General features: G+C 51.5%; 1 protein-coding gene across 1 annotated transcript in view; it reads right to left on the bottom strand.

Moving 5' to 3' along the window:
- TSC22D3 (TSC22 domain family member 3) overlaps nucleotides 1-13,476 on the bottom strand; it is a 61,093-nt gene extending 47,617 nt beyond the window's left edge. Inside the window, exon 1 of the mRNA XM_040629367.1 lies at nucleotides 13,051-13,476. Coding sequence (XP_040485301.1) covers nucleotides 13,051-13,370 — 320 coding nt within the window. The 5' untranslated portion in view covers nucleotides 13,371-13,476. The remainder of the gene's footprint in view (nucleotides 1-13,050) is intronic.
- Nucleotides 13,477-15,637: the final 2,161 nt, after the last annotated feature.

Genomic DNA, 15,637 nt, shown 5'->3' with positions numbered 1-15,637 from the left:
AGCTTGTGTTCTCATGGCTTCCTGCACCTTTCCTTCAGTACGATCAATTGTAATGGTACAGTTATTTATGTAATTATTATTTAATGTCTGTCTCTGCCACCAGATTGTAAGTTTCCTGCCACAGGGATCCTGCCTGGTTTGTTGGTTGCTGCTGTATCCCTCACGTCTAATCTTCCTCATGTGCGTGGAAAGAGGAATCCTCTTCCTCCACAAGTAGCTGGGGTGGGCAGTGTTCCTCTGATGCCCCTGGCACAGGAGTTCTCCCCCAAACTGTTAGCCTGTGGAAGATGGGTACCCCACCGAGGCTAATTTGAGAAGGCTGTAGGACGCAGGAAGCTACCCTGACAGTTCTTGAGTCCATTCCCCCACCCCATTCCAGGCCCAGAAGAGTGCATGCCGGCTTTAATGACTGAGCACCAGTGGAGATTTCACATTTTTATTATGAAAGTATTTTTGTGAAAATACTTTCATATACCACACATGCACTCTGTTCTGACTTAGGAGCACCTGCTTCTGCCTCCTTTGCCTGTCTGTCCCTTCCTGTCCTTGGTCCTTATAACCGCCCCTCTACACCTTTACCCAGTTCTTTATTTCTACGGTCAGCACCTTCCCCACATTTACACATTATTAGAACACACCACGGTACTTTTATTTAGCTTCTCTGAATGCTTGTCGTCAGGAAGTTCTTCCTATTATCTAATCTCAGTTCTTCATGCTACAGTAGAGGCCTGTTTCCTCTTGTTTTGTTCCTCGTGTGGTTTGGAAGCAGCTAGTCACCATCTCTGAGTTGTGACTTCTCTTATATTTGAAGATCAACCTCTCTCTCTTCACCACCCTCCACTCCACCCTTAAACTCCTCTTAGATCAATCATCTTTGTTCCATTAGCCTGGCCCCATAGCCCCCTGAAGTCCCAGGTTTATCTCCTGCGGGCTAAATAAGTCTTGTTGGCCTTATCTGGACCCTTCACAATTAGAATCCCTTGGATCACGCTGACTCTCAGCTGTCACTCGCCTTGCTGTTATGGTGGGACCAGCCACTCTCAAAAATGAAAGCTGTTTGGAGTCCCTTGATCAACTTTGCCCCTCTCCGAGGTGTAGCCTCCCTTTCCTTCTGCATTCAGGTTGTTTTTCAGCCTGGATGAATATCTGACATTTGCAGCCCAGAAAATTTACACCTCGGGCTCCAGAAAGGAGTGCAGCCTGAAGCTCTGTGTCCCACTGCCTCTGTACAATGAGAAGCATTCATAACTCAGAAGGAGGCCCACAAAGAGAAAGGAAAAGCCAGACGACCCTCCCCTTTCTTTTTTCTTTACAGTAAATAATTTACAAAACCAAATTTTTCTCCCCACAGGCTATACCCACTTTATCACCGGTCCCCAGGACCAGCCTTTACACATTTCCATACTGTCATGGACTATTTTTAGCAAAGGATGACATTAAGTACTAGTCGCCCCGTGGGCTTCCAACTCATCTCTTCCTCTTGTCAGAATGCTGTTAGTCCCCCTCGTTTGGACCTGACAGCCACTCATGGCCTAGAGATGTTTCCGAGGGTGTGAGGAGCTACCTCACGGTACAACTCCAGGGGCGCCTTCGCAAGTCCTCGGCCTAAAAATGTCTCCTTTGGCCTGGGTCTGCCGATTAGAACTACACTGGGGCTGATGATTTCAATATTAGAGATGCAGCCCCTCAGCTCAGGTATCACTTCCTCAGGTAGCCTTTTCTGGGCCTTCGTTAAACTCTCTGACAGAAGCTTGTTCCTTTTCCCTCTTACCCAGTTTGTAATTGGTACCTTCATTAGTGTGACTGGTTAATGTCTATCTCTCGCACTCTGCTGATTATTCCATGATGGCTGTGACTGCATCTCTTCTGAGTTTCCTGTTCGATTCCCAGTGCCTAACACTGAGCCTGGCCCAGGGAAGGTGTGCAAGAAATATGTTTTGTTGACTGAATCTGTTCATGAGTTTAAATGTGAATTCCCCAGAGCACTGATGGGAAAGGGTATGAGTGTGAGTGCCCAGCGTACTAGCTGGGGGAGAGGGTCCCAGAAAGCAAGGGCGGAGTGCTGCTCTGGTCAGGTGACTTCCTTCCCCAGGTGACTTGAGGCTGGCTCCTTTTGCTCCCCCAGCTCCTTCTCCTATCAGCTTGATGCTTCCCTCCTTCCTTCGCATTACCCCAGGGCCTTCACTGGTAGGGCATCTGGGAAAGAAGGATCTGAGCAAGGTGCAAACAAAGCTAAAATGGCCTCCTACAGGGCTGCCAGCAACTTTTGTCCAAAGACACATGGGCAAATCGTGTATATATTCTCATGGCAGCACCTTGACTTGTCCCTGGATATGTGATCCACCTCAGGAGGGGCCTGGTGGAGATGAAGGCCAGGGGTGCTGAGACATGAAGCCACCTGCCCCCCAGGCTCCTCTGGTGCCCACCCTCGACTGCCCTCCCAAGCTCAACCCACCTGGTTCCCATAAGCTTTCTCCAGGCAGAAAAGAGAGGTGCGCCTTCCTGCTCCCAGGCCCCAAAAGCCTTCACCTACCCAGGGCTAGCCCAGGTCCCCGAGGGTACTAGAGGCCAGCTTGCCCGGAGTCAAAGAGGAGCAATGAGAGGAGGGCCAGAGTGGGCCCTCCTCTGGTTCCTGAAGCTTGGTGACTCCGGCTTTCAGTCCAGGAAGAATAGAAAGTGTTCTTGGCTGCTGTCCCCACTCCAGGCCAGCCCCTTCCTACCCATGATCCCTGCTCCACTGGCAAGGATCCCCTCCCCTGTCCCAACCAGAGAGCCCTGCAGCTGCTTCCCACCATGCCAAAGCCAACCCATTCTTATGGCCCTGCTGGAAGCCACAGCCTAGAGAGACTCTCCCTTCCTAGTTTGCTTTGGCACCGCCCAAGCTCCAGCCCTGCGGACCCAGGGCGCAGCAAGCTTAAGGCCTTTCCCGCAAGGAGCAGGAGTCCCTAGCCGGGCCTGCGGTTGCCTTAGTGGAACTGCTTTGTCCCCCGCTAGCCTTGGGGACAGCTTCTCCACCCCTCCAGCTACACTCTTAGCTCCCCAGGCCCCATCCTGGCCCCTGCCACCTTGCCTGTCTTCTTCAGTGCTAAGTAGGGTAGGCACTCAATAAATCCACAGTGGGTGCTCGATCAACAGTGGGCCCTTGGTCAATAAATGATGGCCTGATTGACTAAAGCACTTGGTCACTCAGTCCAAGGCCCAGTGAGGGGCTGCCATCATTCATTTCTCTGTGCACCTGGGTAGGCAGACTATGTTGCCTTCAGACAGAGCAGAGCTTTTTCTTAGTCTTTCTTTCTTTCCCTTTCTTTCTTTCTTTCTTTCTTTCTTTCTTTCTTTCTTTCTTTCTTTCTTTCCTCTTCTTTTTTTTTTTACAGCAATGGACTCTGAACTAGAAGGGCAGGGGGATAAGGAGAAGCGAGGGGCTCAAAGCCCAGGAGAGGGGGGGGTCTCAAGAAAGGGAAATTCTGTACCTTCACCTCAGGCTCCCCAATATTGACTGGATTCTGGCTGGGATCTGGGGTACTTCCAGGGCCCAGCTCTCCTGAGCCCTGAGATGATGGTCTTAAGCCTGTCTAAGGATTCCGGAGTCTGAGCTTTGGTTACAACCATGTCTGCTGGTAATTTCCACACCACTTTTCTTTTTACTTTGTTTCCCTGTTTCTTCCTCTTTTTCTCTAACCAGAGAACAGTGTCCCCAACTACCCTCAGCCTGTGAGCCATTTACCCACTGGCAGCACAGTGGGATGGGCTCAGGCAAAGACAAGGGAAGAGCAGAAGAGGAACTCTCGGTTTAGTCACAAACTTGGAGCCAAGGGAATATTAGATTGATTGGCCTATTCTGTGTTGTAGATAGTCAAATGAACTTACTAGAGAAATATGTCAGAGAATTCAATAAGCCTGACTTTGCTGGGGGCTTGGTTGCACCAAGCCAGGTAATGTAATTTTCTGAATAGGACAGGAAGAAAGAAAGCTAAGAGTCCTTGTGAATTCAGGCCAGCCTGGGGACTTTGAGGCTTCATGGAGAATGGGCTGGGAATTGACCTTCTTTTAAACGGCTCCCCCAGCTTGTAGTAAACTATTCTGTGTGGGGTCCCAGAGCAGTCCCTGAACCAACAAGCAAATACAAAAGGAACAGGGACTTCTAAGACCTGTCCTGGGGCCCCTCCAGATGCACCAGGTTGTCTCTTTAGCAATGTAGGATTGGGTGATAGAAGAAGTCGCCCTCCCTACCCTCCACCCCCTGCCCCGCCAAATGCCCCAAATCACGCGACGCCCACAGCAGTTCACCTGCCTGCTTACATGTGCTGCTGAGTGTGGGGGCTTCAGGGGGGATCACCTTTGCAACCTGGTACTTGCCTCTAAGCACACTGCTTTCCTGACACCATAGGGAGAGCAGGCTTTTCCTTTGGAAATAGGATGAGCTCTGTAGACCCCCAGCAGGCTTCTGAATGTCTGGCCCCAGGGAAGCCTGCCACTGAACAAGCAGAAGCTTGATGCCTCAGTAACCTGGCTCTGTTACATAAGGCACTATGCGAGATAATGAGTCAGGGCCCTCAGGCTGGCCTAGGCCCAGCCTAGTCTGGGAGTGAGGCTAAGCAAGGTGAGGGAGGGTGGGAGGGGGGGTGGGTAAGCAAGGAAAGAGCCGCTGGAACCACTTCCCTTCTTCTCACCCCCTTCTTCCTCAAGGATAGCAGGCGTAGCCAACCAACGGTCTAGACCGCTCTGACGGGAATCCCAGCCAGACCCCTAAGCTGTGAGCAGCTGCTCTCCATCTCCCCTGAAGAGAAGACAAGAGGAAGTGGGTTGAATACCCAAGGCTATTTCGTGAGTAAATTCTTCCTTCGAGGAAGGATGGGGAAGGTCCCTGTGGGGTTCTGTCCACAGGCAGGGCCCCGACTTCAGGCCGGGCCTATTTGAGGAAAGTGGCTTCCAAGAGAGGAAGGCTGACAGTGTGCCTGGGGCATCACTGACCAAGCCTGCTTCCAGCTCTTGTTTCTCCTTGGGCTAGTGTCTGTGCCGTGGGAAGCTTCCCATTTGGTCTCCCATGCTGGCTGGGATCTCACCCCACTTACACTATTTCCAAAAGGGTAACAGCCACTTTGGGGCAGGGACCTCCAGCTAGAAGGTACAAGTGAATTTGCCTTGCTCACTGATAAGATTTCCTCCTGCCTCGATTAGCATTTGGGAAACTTGCTGTCTACTCTCCCAGACCCCTATCTTATTCCCAGCCCAACTCCTTCATCCAGCTCAGTGTCGGCATGGTAGACAGTGGCTGCCCTAAGCCCCTGCCATGACTCCTCATGGAATCTGCTTTGAGGCTAGGATCTAGCCTTCTGGACCTCACGCAGATTCCATTAGCCCACAGGGTTCTATGGAAGGCCCGCTCTGCCAAAGCTGTGGTCTTACAGCGAAGCCCTAACCCTTGTCCCATTATTGCAGACATTGGAACAGCACAACATGTCCTGGGCCATTATTGCTGTCTTCATCTAAAAGGGAAATTTCGTCTTTTTGACCCCTGTGGTCATGGAATGCCTTCCCTTGAGTGCACAGAGCACACAGAGTGCTCCACTAAATGGGCCCAAGCTTCAGTCCCACTCAGCACGTTGGCTTCTCCAGGGCTCGAGAGGCGATTGCATGACACCAACCAATTTATTATGTAAACCCAGCCAGCCATGGCAGATTATGGCTTTGTAGTTATCTTGAGGGATGCCTTACATAAGAGGAGAAAGTTCAGGTAGGAGCAGCATCGTGATGAGCAAACACAGCACAACGGCCACCACCAGGTGCGGATAGACAGGGCTAGCCTTGCTCGCCTCCACCAGCCCACAAGGTGGGGGCAAGTGCTCTGCTGGGCTCCATCACTCAGAGGATGGGAGACCCTGGCAGCCTTGGCCAGACTCATCTATCTCCATTTACCCAGACTCCCTGGCCTTCAGGACCTGTCCTGGAAAGGAGCCAACACTCTACCTGGAATTGAGAGCTTGTTAGTTTATCTGGAAGTGCAAATACGAGCAGGAGTGTTAACCTTCTCTTCAGGCAGGGAGGGAAAATAAGGTCACCCTGGGAAGAGTTCTTTTCTGAGGTGTGGGCTCACATGTGTCCATTCCTGGTAAAATTCATGCTCTGTTCTTACCATTTCCTTCCTTCCTCCCTCCCTCCCTCCCTCCTTCCCTCCCTCCCTTCCTTCCTTCCTTTCTTTTTCTTTAAAAGATCTTATTTATTGGAGAGAGAGAGAGAGAGCACGTGCACAAACAAGGGGGAAGGGGCAGAGGGAGAGGGAGAGGGAGAAGCAGACTCCCTACTGAGCAGGGAGCCTGACTCGGGGCTCGATCCCAGGACCCTGGGGTCATGACCTGAGCCAAAGGCAGATGCTTAACCGACCGAGCCATCCAGGTGCACCCCCTACCATTTTTCTTTAAGAGCACAAACCTGCTAGCTACACCTCTCCAGCTCTCATGCTGCCCAGAGCCCCATGCTGCAGTGGGCCTTCCATGGATGCCAGCCTTGCCTCTCTACCTCCCTTCTCCAAACTTGGCCTTCCCGCGTGTCATTCCCATAGAACCCTACTCCCAGTGAGTTGCCTTCTTGAAAGAAGGTCTGATAAATAAATCCACACAAAGTAGTCAATGATAAGTAATAATGTCACATGTGGCTAAAAGGTATGGTAGGCCCTGGCCATTCATGAAAGGGGCACCCTAAAACCTTTGCCAGCCTGGATTCATGAGCATCCAGAAAGCCCATCATTTCCCCTACAAAAACTTCTCTTTCCATCACTTCGTTAAACTTTTTAGCTTTCTTTTCATTGTAATCACCAGCCCTAGCAGCTGACTGGGGGAGGGGGTGTTCTCCCCAAAGAGACAGGGACTCAAAAAGATGCGTGTATGCCAGCGTGCATGGCAGCATTTTCCACCACAGCCAACAGGTGGAAGTGACCCATGTGTCCGTGGATGGATGAGTGGTTCAACAAAATGTGGTTGATCCACACAATGGAATATTATTCAGTCATTAAGAAGGAATGAAGTACTGTCACGTGCCACAACGTGGGTGAACCTTGAAAACCTTATACTAAGTCAAGGAATCCAGACCCAAAAGGCCACACAATGCATGGTTCTACTTACAAAAAATCCCTAGAGCTGGCAAATTCATAGAGACAGAAAGTAGAATAGAGGTTACCTGGCGCTGCGGGGAAGGGAGGATGGGGAGTCAGTGTTCAATACGTACAGAGTTCTGTTGGAGCGATGACAGAGTTCTGGAGATGGAGGGTTGCACAAGCTCGCAAATGTACTTAATACCACTGAACCGGCTGCTTCAAAGTGGTTAGAATGGCAAATTTTATGTTATATACGTTTTTCGGCTATATACGTATATATTACTTACATACTTCATATACGTACATAAAACACCTATATATCATATATGCATATGATTTATGTATATTATATACCTATACCAGCAAAAGCCTCTTAGCACATGAAATTCACATCCATGCCTCAAGAAAGAGACAATTTCTTACATGTCAAGATTCTCATGAGGCATCCAACCCATGACAGTTAAGTTCGCAGATGCATTTGTCATGTTAACAGGGAATGTGTCTTAATCCAAGAGTGCTTATTCTTTGTCAGACCACTAGGGGCTCAGGAAATAGTTATTTTAAATTACCTTGGGCAAGGGAAGGACTTTCGAAGCTTGATACCAAAAGCGAAAAAAATCACAAAGGCAAAGAATGACAGGCTTAACCACATAGAAATCCAAAACCTCACTACAGGAAAAAAACCCCTCCATCCTCAAAATCAAATGGCAAATTAGTTGACAAAGGGCTGCAATCTCGAATTCGGGGTTTCTCACGGTGTGGTCTGCATACCACTGGTGCCATGAAAGAGGGGTTTTACATGGTACACAGATGTCGAACTGGATCTTAGAGTATGACTTTAGACACTACAGCAGGCGGGTAGGAGAGTCGTTTTGCGCCTCAAATCACACCATGTAAGTGGCTACGCCCTCAGAGGTCAAATGCAGGAACATACACTTACAAAATCATTCATTCTAAGACTCCCTTAGAGAAGCCCAAATAATTTGTTTTTTTTTTTTTTTAAAGATTTTATTTATTTATCCGACAGAGATAGAGACAGCCAGCGAGAGAGGGAACACAGCAGGGGGAGTGGGAGAGGAAGAAGCAGGCTCATAGCGGAGGAGCCTGATGTGGGGCTCGATCCCATAACGCCGGGATCACGCCCTGAGCCGAAGGCAGACGCTTAACCGCTGTGCCACCCAGGCGCCCCAAGCCCAAATAATTTGTATACGAATTTTTCTGGGAAACCTGATCTCTGAATCTCTATCTTTCCCCTTGCTGCTATATATCAACTCAATAGGAAAGTTAAAGGAACTAGCACACGCAAAGCAATTCGACATTTTTGCTATTATTATTTTCTGAGCATCTAAGTGAGGGAACCAGTTGTTGCCAGCTAGAAGGTTAAAGGAAGACAATGAGGACTTTTAGAGCCGGAAGCAAACTCTAATTCAGAGTGTTTCAGGCCACACCAGGCAGGTGCGCTTGGGGGCCACAGGCAGAACAGAGCTGATTGAGACGCTTTGGATAAAATCTTAGAACTATATTTGAGGTTACAACATCAGTGACAATAACAGACTGGCAAAAGCTCTCGTTCCAGCTCGCTACACCTTACTGATCAGAGAATTAAGGCCCCTCACATGTCAACTTTGCAAGTTTTTTTATGGGCTACATTTATTTTATTTTAATTTTTTAAAAGATTAATTTATTTGAGAAAGAGACAGAGAGGAGGAGCAGGAGGAGGGCCAGAGGGAGAGGGAGAGGGGAAGAGAGAATCTCAAGCAGGCTCCATGCCCAACTCGGCGCCCGACATGAGGCTCCGTCTCAGGATCCTGAGATCATGAATGGAGCTGAAATCAAGAGTCAGATGCTTAACTGACTGAGCTGCCTGGGTACTCCATATTTTATTTTATTTTTTTTTTTACATTTTTTTAAAGTAGGCTCCATGCCCAGTGTGGGGCTTGAACTCATGACCCTGAGATCAAGAGTTGCATGTTCTATTGGCTGAGCCAGCCAGGTGCCCCTCATAGGCTACATTCAAATTGGAAATTTTAGCTGTTTGCCCAGTATATTCTATCTGCCTCCTAAGTTTTCCAGTTTTAGAAGCATATTCAAATGATAAGGCAGTGTCCCTGAATAAAAGGGTGACCAACCATCCCAGTTTCCCTGGGACTGTCCTGGTTTGAACATTGAAAGTCTTCTTTCCCCAGACTGGAGGGTCGGTCACCCTACCTAGTAAGGACATTTTAACCACTTGATTAGTTTCTGGGCTAATATTTACCTCTGCTTAACAACTCTTTCTTCGCAGACAATTCTTTACTGTCTGATTGATCTTAGGCGGAGTTTTGGCTTTGCTCTTTGTTGTGAGGCATCAGGCAAGTTACTTAATTTTCCCAAGCCTCAATTTCCTTTATTATAAAATAAAGAAGGGTGACAACAGTACCCATTTCATTGGGTTGCTGTAAGTATTAAGTGAGATTATGCAGATAGAATGCTTAGTACATATTGTAAACGCTCAATAAATGTTAGCTATTAATCTGTTGTTAGTTACCTAACACGAGATTGAAGGGATGGTATTTATTTATTTATTTTGAAGATTTTATTTATTTATTTGAGAGAGAGAGAGAAAGCACGAGGGGGGGGAGGGTCAGAGGGAGAGGGAGAAGCAGGCTCCCCGCTGAGCAGGGAACTCTGAGGATGTGGGGCTCCATCCCAGGACCCTGAGATCATGACCTGAGCTCAAGGCAGCCGCTTAACCGACTGAGCCACCCAGGCGCCCCTAAGGGATGGTATTTAAAACACATCTTCCCCTGGGGCACCTGGGTGGCTCAGTCAGTTATGCATTTGCCTTTGGCTCAGGTCATGATCTCAGGGTCCTGGGATCCAGTCCCACATCAGGCTCCCTGCTCAGCAGGGAGTCTGCTTCTCCCTCTGCCTCTCCTCCCCGCTTGTGCGCGTGCTCTCTCTCTTTCAATCTAAATAAATAAATAAAATCTTAAAAAAAAATAAAACATATCTTCACTTTACCCAGTATTTTAGAGGGACCTTTATATACCAACAAGCTGCTTGCCCATTACCATTGATTCGTAGGTATATACACAGCACCGTCCATCAGGACTTCTACCAGGCTAGAAGTAAATGCATGTAGCTCAAACAACAGAAATCATACTTAAATATTAAGAAGGATTTTCCAAGACTAGTTTAAAGTTGTAAAATCTTTACAGAGGACCACACCAATAATTAAGCAGTCATCTGGTTAAAAAAAAAACAACAACAACAGTTATTGCGTACTGGCTGTCTAACAAGAAGCCTAGGGAAAACTAAGTGAGTGTAAAACACGGTCCTACCCTCAAATTGCTTACACTCTTGTGTTCCAAGGATTCCAAGAACTAAGCCAGGAGCAGGGGCAGGTCAAAGTAGACAAACCAGATAGAAATGAAGAATGTGCCCCGCCCTTCCTCCCTAGAAAACAGGAGCCCTGGCAGCAGAAGAGTGGGCTGCAGGCAGAGAGGCGAGAGAGTAACTTTTCTAGAAGAGGCAGCCTTGAAAGTCAACAAATTAAAGGAAAAGGACACCCAGGCAGTAATTTGAAATATCAAATCATTAAATGGAACCGAAGTAAAAGGGATGGCTGAGTTTTGAAGACAGATGCCCAGGGAATAAATGAAGTAAGAAAGAGGAAATTTTCACTTTGGAGAAGGCTGCCCAGCAATAACGGTCTCCTATGTTGCTAAGGAGCATGTCATTCTGGGCAAAATCTAAACCACATTCAGAATCTCCAATCTCTAAGGTCCTAGGAAAGGTCAAGGAAAATGAGACAATGCTTCATCCTTCTAGAACTTTAGGGCTGTTACCACAGGACCCTGTCACTGCCCAGCCTCACGGAAGCCTGAGGGCTTGCTGGTTTGTTGCTCAGCTGTTTGGGACACTGAGTTGCTCTGATTCCAGGAGGCACAGTATTCAGGTACACCTTCTCAACCATTCGCCCTGCTCCCTCAACCAATGCCCTCAGCGCCCCCAGCCCCAACCCATAGTATTTTCAGGCTTTGCCAAGAACCAAGCATCAACAAGCAGGTGTCCATGGTAGTAGGTGACGTAGGAGGTTTTTCCATTCAAGAAACCCAGACAACCAGAAAGCATCCCAAGGTGTGGCACAAGCCAACACTGATCTCAGGCTCTCAGCCTTACACCTCGCTCACCTAGGCTGACAGTCCTAGGTCTTGGACTTAGGAACCAGAGCCGAGGAAGAGGAAGCGTTCCCTCTTATACTTCAGCAAGGCCATTTTGAGGCAGTTTCTCTCCCCCATTGAAAGAATACAAATGCTACAGGCGCTCTTTCCAGGTGTTTCTGTCACCCCTCCCCCTCCACCACTCTCCTACCCTTTGGAGCGGGATTGTTAGGAGCCTGTTAGGGCTTTAGCTGGGCAGGGGCTGTGGCGTCTGTGGTGTGAATACACTTGTAATCTTCCACCAGAAACGAAGATTCCCTGGAAACCTGTTCCGTATCTGGCTTGGTTTCTTTGAGACAATTGCCGCCTCACGTGAAACAATTAACGAGAAAGGGCTTTGATGGCCTGGAAAATGCTTGAGAAATACAACTTGTTATGATAATGCTAACGAAGTCAGCAGCCCTGCTTGTGGGGCTGTGGAGGCAAACCTGGCCTTAGCACCAACTGAGGGCAGTTCCTGCCAATGGGATTGCTTTGACAATTTCCTATGTGTGCTTCACAGAGCCACCCAATGATTCAAATATCCTCTGGGTGCTCAAAATTACTTATTACGTTGGCCCAATACACCACCTGCGACCTGAGATCTCAGAACTACAAGGAACCTTAAGAGACCAGAAAGATCAGGGAACTTGCTCAGGTTCACACACGGAGATAGAGCCATAACTAGTACCACAACCCTGGTCTCCCACAGCGAGGTTCTCCTTCTCTTACATAACCTTTGTTGTTAAGAGAGAATAAGATCCACCCCTATACATGCCTGCTTACACACACACACACACACACACACACACACACACACACGCGCGCGCGCGAGTGCGCGCATCCCCCCTGCCCCAGCGTCCTGTCCTGATGGTTCTAATACCAACCCCAGGGCTGGGTTTCCTGCTTCCCCTGCCTCAAAACTGCCTCAGTTGTCTCCCCGCTACCAAGACTAGCTCTTACCAGAATGTCTTGGACTGGAGGACAGCAGCCACCTTGGGTCTTCCCATTGTGTTTCTCCCCTCCCCCTCCCTTCCTTGCCCTTCAATAGGATTTCTAGAAAGTCTGACCCGCACTCCAACACAGGCCTGTGGAAACAGCGGTTCATCCACCCACCAGTCCCAGGATGTTCTCTCTGGGGCTGCTTTTAGCCATCACTGGAAGTTGAAGGCCATGATCCATGGAGGAGGTGGGGGTACCCCCAACCAGAGTCTCAAAAAATTCTCACACATGTGTAATTTTTCTTATTCTTAGCCCTCCCCCACACCAGCAGCAGCTTAATTTGTCTTGACATTTTGCTTGCCCTCGCTGTCAGTCAGGGCCACTAAGTAATTTAAAAACCCTTGCAATTTCAGTCCTAGTTTGCACATTTAGAAATGGGCTTCTGAAAAGGGTGCAACTCGGATCCCGGGAGCATCCCGCAGCAGAATCTCCAAAACGGTGGCAGAAATGTGCGCATTTGAGGACGGGGTGCCGCTGGCTACCCCCAAACCAATCTAGGGCTCTGCCCACCTCCAGGACTCCAGATCTCCCTAGGCAAGTCTCCGCGGGCACCCTTTAAAATAGGGCTCCCACCTGCTGGGCCTCCCCTCTGCCCCACCGGACTCCAGGTAGCCCAAGGGTCCGAGTCAGGTCGCGGCCACCCGGAGCCCCGCCTCCCCAGTGCTCCCCCCTCCCCTGTGAACGACCCGGTCGCCCCTTACGTCAGAGGTGAGGGTCCAGCAGAGGCCAGCGCCAGCCGGGACCGCGTGCCCACCCGTATGCCCAGCCACCCACCTGTGGAAGAAGAGCAGGATGGAGAGCATGGTCTGGTCGATGTTGCGGTTGCAGATGCCCTCATTGATCAGGTAGCAGGGGTCCCGCAGCACGGGCTCTAGCGAATCCTGCCGCATTATGCTGTTGAGCTTGTCGGTGTTGAGGTTCTCAAAGATTAGCTTCTCCTGCAGCTGCCGAAAGTTGCTCACGGTAGGGCTGCCCGGGTTGTTGTTCTCTCCGCTGCTGTCGCGCTGGAGCCCACTCCGGTGGGCCAGGTCCAGGCAGCAGTTGCAGCAGTCGAGACCGACAGGTGAGCGGCAGTCGGTCTTGGGCTGGGCCATCTTCTCAGGCTCGGGGGCCGCTTGGCCCTCGAGGTCAGGGTCGGCTGGCAGGTGCGCGCCCGCCGGGCTGGCCTGAGGGGACTCCAGGGTGTCTGGAAAACACAAGCTGTGAGAAGAGTTGGAAATTAGTGCCTAAAGCCAGCCACCCTCTGCTCGGCCCCCTCCTGGCTGTGCTGCTCTGGGTGCGAATAGAAACAGCTGGACAAACAGCTCCGAGCGGATCCTTCGGGCTCACTTCCTCCTCTTCCTCCTCCTCCTCCTCCCCCTCCTCTAGAGGCTGGGGCTGCCCCCGCCCCCCTAGGTGCCACACGCGGCCCTAGCGCAGTCCCAAGTTTCCCAAGTGTGAGCGGGGCTCGGCGGACCTGTGGCAGCAGGAAGGGCGGGCAGCAGGGCAGAGGGAGAGCCGGGGCGCGCCCTCGCTCCCTCCCTCCTTTGCTCCCTCCCTCCCCGGCCCGCTGGCTCTCCCGCTCTCGGGCTCCCCTGGGCTGTGCCGGCTGAGCGGTGGCAGGAGCCGAGAGCGAGTGAGCGAGGGAGCGAGGGAGCGAGGGAGCAAGGAAGCGAGTGAGCGAGTAAGCGAGCTGCACGCCCAGGAGTCAGCACAGGGCTGTGACAGCATGTAAATTACCCCAGGGGGGCCGGCGGAGAACGGTCCTCCGCAGCTTCCCCGGAGGCCGCCTGGGTCCTGCCCCCCCAGCCCCCGCCCCCACCGCCCGCACCCTCGCACCCACACGGCCGCTCGCACCCTCGCCCGCGCTCCCGGGAACCCGGCCCGGCTCTCCCCCCGTCCGCGCGCCCGGCGCCGCCGCTCGGGCTCTCTGGCGGCTCAGGGCGCATCCTCCGTCAGAAATCTACTTGCGGCCGGCCGGGGACGCCGCGCCACCCCGGTCTCGAGCTCCGCGGGAGGGCAGATGTTCCGCGTCCCACCGAGGACGGGTCCCCCTGCAGGAGAGACGCAGCCCGCGCGAGCCCGTCTCGTCGCTGCCTTAAACCGCCGCTCCGCCACCAGCCGGTTTCGGGGGGTCTGCGGAGAGCGAGCGGTTGCCCCCGCGGGGAGTCTGAGAGCGCCCGGCACGCTCTCGCGGTGCCCGGGGAATGCCTGAAACCAAACTCACGGAAGCACGCTCAAACTCGCCTCGGTTTCTGGCCCCTTCTTCTCACTGATCTTCCCCTCTCTCCCCCACCCGCGCTCTCCTCTCTTCCCTGAACCCCATCTGAGGCGATCTCTGCCCGGGCTTCCGGGAATGCCAGCTCCCCGGGCGGCTTCCCGCTGCCTTGCCCCCTCTCCCTCCCTGGGCTCGCGTCTCCCTTTGCCCTTCCGTCTCTCGGCGCTTCTCCTCCACTCTTTAACCTTTCTTTCATTTTCTTTCTTTTCGGTGTTTCTTTCTTTACCCATTTCCGCTCCTCTTCCTTTTCTTTTTTGCCCCCCTTTCCTTATTTCTTTTTTCTTTTCTCTGCATTTCCTCAGTTCCCCGCTCTTCTCCCCCATTCCCCCACTTCTCCCCATGCCCCCATCCTCTCCCCTATTCCCCCATTCCCCCACTTCTTCCCCATTTTCCTTCTTCTCCCCCATTCCCCCACTTCTTCCCCATTTTCCTTCTTCTCCCCCATTCCCCCACTTCTTCCCCATTTTCCTTCTTCTCCCCCATTCCCCCACTTCTCCCGCATTCCCCATCTTCTCCCCTATTCCCCCTCTTCTTCCCATTCCGCGTCTTCTCCCCCATTCCCCCACTTCTCTCCCATTCCCCGTCTTCTCCCCATTCCCCCACTTCTCCCTCATTCCGCGTCTTCTCCCTCATTCCCCATCTTCTCCCCCATTCCCCATCTTCTCCCCCATTTTCCATCTTCTCCCCCATTCCCCATCTTCTCCCTCATTTTCCATCTTCTCCCCAATTCCTCGTCTTCTCCCCCATTCGGCGTCTTCTCCCCCATTCCCCATCTTCTCCCCCATTCGGCGTCTTCTCCCCCATTCCCCCACTTCTCCCCCATTTTCCATCTTCTCCCCCATCCCTCCACTTCTCCCGCATTCCCCGTCTTCTCCCCATTCCTCCTCTTCTCCCCCATTCCGCGTCTTCTCCATTCCCCGTCTTCTCCCCCATTCGGCGTCTTCTCCCCCATTCCCCCACTTCTCCCCCATTCCGTGTCTTCTCCCCCATTCCCCCACTTCTTCCCCATTTTCCGTCTTCTCCCCCATTCCCCCACTTCTCCCCCATTCCCCGTCTTCTCCCCCATTCACCCATTTCTCCCCCATTCCCGGTCTGCTCCCCCAT

The sequence above is a fragment of the Ursus maritimus genome (assembly GCF_017311325.1).
Source record: "Ursus maritimus isolate PB19 chromosome X unlocalized genomic scaffold, ASM1731132v1 scaffold_X1, whole genome shotgun sequence".
Lineage (NCBI taxonomy): Eukaryota > Metazoa > Chordata > Mammalia > Carnivora > Ursidae > Ursus > Ursus maritimus.
Note: the sequence above shows the minus strand (reverse complement) of the source record. Positions and strands in the feature narration are given on the sequence as shown.